This window comes from Lasiosphaeria miniovina (genome assembly GCF_030549165.1).
Source record: "Lasiosphaeria miniovina strain SMH2392-1A chromosome Unknown B0T26scaffold_5, whole genome shotgun sequence".
NCBI classification, from domain to species: Eukaryota; Fungi; Ascomycota; class Sordariomycetes; order Sordariales; family Lasiosphaeriaceae; genus Lasiosphaeria; species Lasiosphaeria miniovina.
Genome location: NW_026848224.1, coordinates 1,100,186 through 1,103,676, shown reverse-complemented (window position 1 = coordinate 1,103,676; position 3,491 = coordinate 1,100,186). Strand labels below are relative to the sequence as shown.

The window sequence follows — 3,491 nt, the reverse complement described above, 5'->3', positions numbered from 1 at the left end:
CCTCTTGAATGCGATTTGACGCCCGAGCTCTTATTCCTTGCATGTAAAGTGCAGATGTTGAATCGGTCACCTCATACCAGCGCATTTCCGTGGGAAGGTGACGATGCAAATGCAGCAGCATTGCATGGCAGGCACTTATGCTCACCGAGTCATGCTGCAATACTAGCGGCTCAAGGCGAGCAACTGCACTCGAGAGCAATCGGCCGCCCCTTCTGGCCGTCCGGTCCTGATAGGATAGCGGGTTGGGGCTGTGCAGCGAGTCTAGTAAAGGGAATTGGAGATTCTTGGAGGGTAGAAGCTAGCTCGGCTCTTTCTAGCTTAGGCATTTTGCAGTGACCCAACAGAATTGTGAGCCTTGTCTTTTATATCGTGCTATTAATCATGAAATCACAGCCGAGAACGAACTTTTTAAACCCGGCATTCACCTCCACCACACCTGATTCATGTATAATCTCCTCCGTAAAGCACGCCCTTGAACCTGAGAACGACCAGAGTTTGCACTGAGTTCTAAGTGCATGGACTCGGTCCGCACTATGGATCCCGGCCTGGTTCGAAGCCATTGGCAGAATGGGGAAATGCGGCGGAATGAGGAAGTGTTTACCCTGGCCATCACTTTGGACAAGGGCCATACAGCAATAGGTAGAGTTGCTTCAACTCTACCTGATGGAACCAGAATCGGTCCAGCCCAAAAGAAGTCCCCGTACGGACTCGATAAGACACACGGCACCGCCTCGTCTGCAGACACGTCGTCTTCGCTTCCTAGTTCCCTCTGGTCGCTGCAGGCTTGGGCATACCATCTCCCTTCCTCGCTCTCCTCCTCGTTCCCTCCGGCTGCTGCAAACTTAAGCATGCTATCTACGGGGATCCACTTGCTGTATTGGCATCATGTCGAATGAAAACACGTTGGGCACTTATTTTGGTGCTAGGATTTTCCCGCGCGACTGGGAAAAAGAAAGTTGATTTTACTGCCTAGGTAGGGAAAAGACACTGCCTGCACGGAGTAGAGGGGAACTCTGTCCCAATGCACTTGTGCCTCAGGCAGAAGAATGCACCCGTGCCTCAGACAGAATCTGCCTCGACCTTCCCCCCACGACGTAAGGCTCTCGCGCATGCCCCGCTGTTCGAGATTTTCGACGGAGAAAAGATTGAGATTATGACACGAGTGATTGTAAGAATTCATAGCATACTGGCCGAGAAACTTGGCAGGAGGCAATTCCCAGAGTTGGATAGGGTTCTATTCGATATCACGTATCCTACTCCTCCCTCGGGGTGGTTTCGAATGCGCTAGTCTAGGATTCCAGTTATACGTTATGAATTTCTTGGAGAAAATGTATCCGAAGCTAGGATAGAAGGTAACTAGGCGCTAGAACTCGGATAAGAAGGAAAAGGCAGCGGCGTGGCTACCTAAATTGTTAACTAGGCTACAGCGCCTTCTGTTGCCTCCTAAAGCCCTGACTGCAGGGCAGAGTCCCCTGCAGTCTATGATGTAGACTGCTGAGCAGAGTCCTCACAGTATAAGTGGCAGGCCTGTAGCAGAGCTCTACAAACATGTGGCAGTCAGCCTGCTTCCCTCAGTGCCCTACACAGAGCACAGAGCACTGTTGTACTAGACCGTAGTGCACACGTTCCTACAGTCTACTCTGCAGAGCCGGTTGACCTACCCCGCATTTGGATACGCTGCAGAGCACCACCAGGTCGCGGGTGTCAAGATGCGTTTCTGGATCCTCAAGCTGGCGCACAAACCAGCTTGGCTGACCAACTGCACACAACTTGGCACACATTTCGTCCACAATCTCAGTCGGGAGCTCCTCAAGATGCGGTATCGTGGCAGATACGATTCTAACGGAACAGAGAAGGAGTAGTCTATGGGGACTCGTCAGCCCAAGAAGCGGGGAAGCGCGCCATCGTGAACACAAGATTACGTGCCCGTCGGTGCGGTCAGATGATTTGTGATGGCTCTCTAATTGCGGTCATCTGGATATTGTACACAGGATCCTCTGAAAAAGCACCTCGGAGGGGGCTAGCTCAGTCGATTGAAGCGAAAAGGAAAGAAGTTTACTTGCAGCGAAAGCTGCGTTGTTAGTGCGTGGTGATCGACTGTTGGATTGACGTAGTTGTTGTGGCGCTGTAGTTGGCGATAGCTTCAATTGTGGCTGCATTTGCCTTCGTTGTGTGCACTTGGCTTGGTGCACTTGGCTACATACAGCTGGCTGGGTGCACTTGGCTACAAGTGGCGGGGCTGCTATTCAAATGAGGAACTTGGCTGAACAACTAGGCCTGTCTTGGGCGTAAAAAGTAGGTGGTGACTAGCTTAGCGCCAATGATGGACCATACCATTTAAGTGAAAGCCCCCGCTTCGCTTTCTCTGCAATGTTGATTTCAGTTGCTTGTTGTATTCCAAACGGACTTTATCCAGGTTTCCCAACAGGAGGTCGGTAGTGAACGGCGTGCTAGATCTCTTCCAGCCTAGCTTGGTAGGTAAACGTTCGTTTTCTAACAAGGGGTTAGCCGAGAAGCACTAGTGTAGGAATACCCAAACGACGTACGAAACAGGTATTCCACAAGCTTCTTGTCCACGGTAATAGATTGTGCGTCTCCAAGAATAGAGATAAAGGCAGCTGTCTCTCCTAGAATGAACCCCTCACCAAGTTCGGACAGCGAGTATTTTGGATTAGCCGCCTTGCACGTCCTCATGCGGGAGATGATGGAAGCAGTGCCGCTTTCGACATTGACCACGTCGCCCCAGTACGACCGCGTCTCATCAAAGGCTTGCTGGTTGAAGACATCGGCGTGTCCCACGTAGGCATCGACGCGGCTGTCAATATGCATGTGAGAGAGGCTCCCTTGGCTAAATGGCGGGGTGGGAGGGGGAGATTAGACATACGAGAGACTGGCATCGTGCTCTAGCACATTATGACGGCTCAGGTGGTCAAGCGAGAACCAGGTGGAATTGGGCTCTGGATTCGTCCCGACAGCAAAACCGAACAGAAAATGTGAGATGTTCGCATCGAAATGGACGGCGTTGAAGAGACCGTCAGCCAGGTCTTTTTGGGTAATGTATTTGCCGGAACGAGGTAAGAAGCCGTGGTTCGCAAAGGTGTTGAGGAATGGGCATGGCCCACGGACTTTCGTGGTGTGAGTTAAGTGCTGGAGATTGGCGCTGGGAAAGACCGTTTGACATACCATGGCCTGCCTCGGGCCCACGCCATTGCTCAAAAGGGTCCTGGGTTGTGTTGATGGCCGCAACGGCTACCGCCACAGAAAAGAACGCTGCAAGCCTCATGGTCAAGGCGAACGATGCAAAGGTTTGACCTGCCCTGGATTGGGGCAATTCACGAAACCAGCTCTAACTTATATGGCTACTCGGGAAGCCAAACTCGTTTCGACATTGGGGCGGCAGATTGACGTCGAAGTGTGCATATAGCCGCGCAAGCGTCTTCGTTTTTATGCTGGCTAATGTTGTATCCGAAGTGATTCTTGCTAATTGCTTG

At 51.7% G+C, this 3,491-nt stretch overlaps 1 protein-coding gene across 1 annotated transcript; it reads right to left on the bottom strand.

The window, feature by feature from the left end:
* Nucleotides 1–2,311: 2,311 nt before the first annotated feature.
* B0T26DRAFT_649653 (Chloroperoxidase) lies at nucleotides 2,312–3,283 on the bottom strand (the record flags this gene model as incomplete). Its single annotated transcript, XM_060438108.1, has 4 exons — nucleotides 2,312–2,493; nucleotides 2,547–2,815; nucleotides 2,885–3,125; nucleotides 3,184–3,283. 4 exons carry the CDS (start codon nucleotides 3,281–3,283, stop codon nucleotides 2,312–2,314), a joined length of 792 nt encoding a protein of 263 aa, XP_060294001.1.
* Between the last annotated feature and the right edge of the window lie 208 nt (nucleotides 3,284–3,491).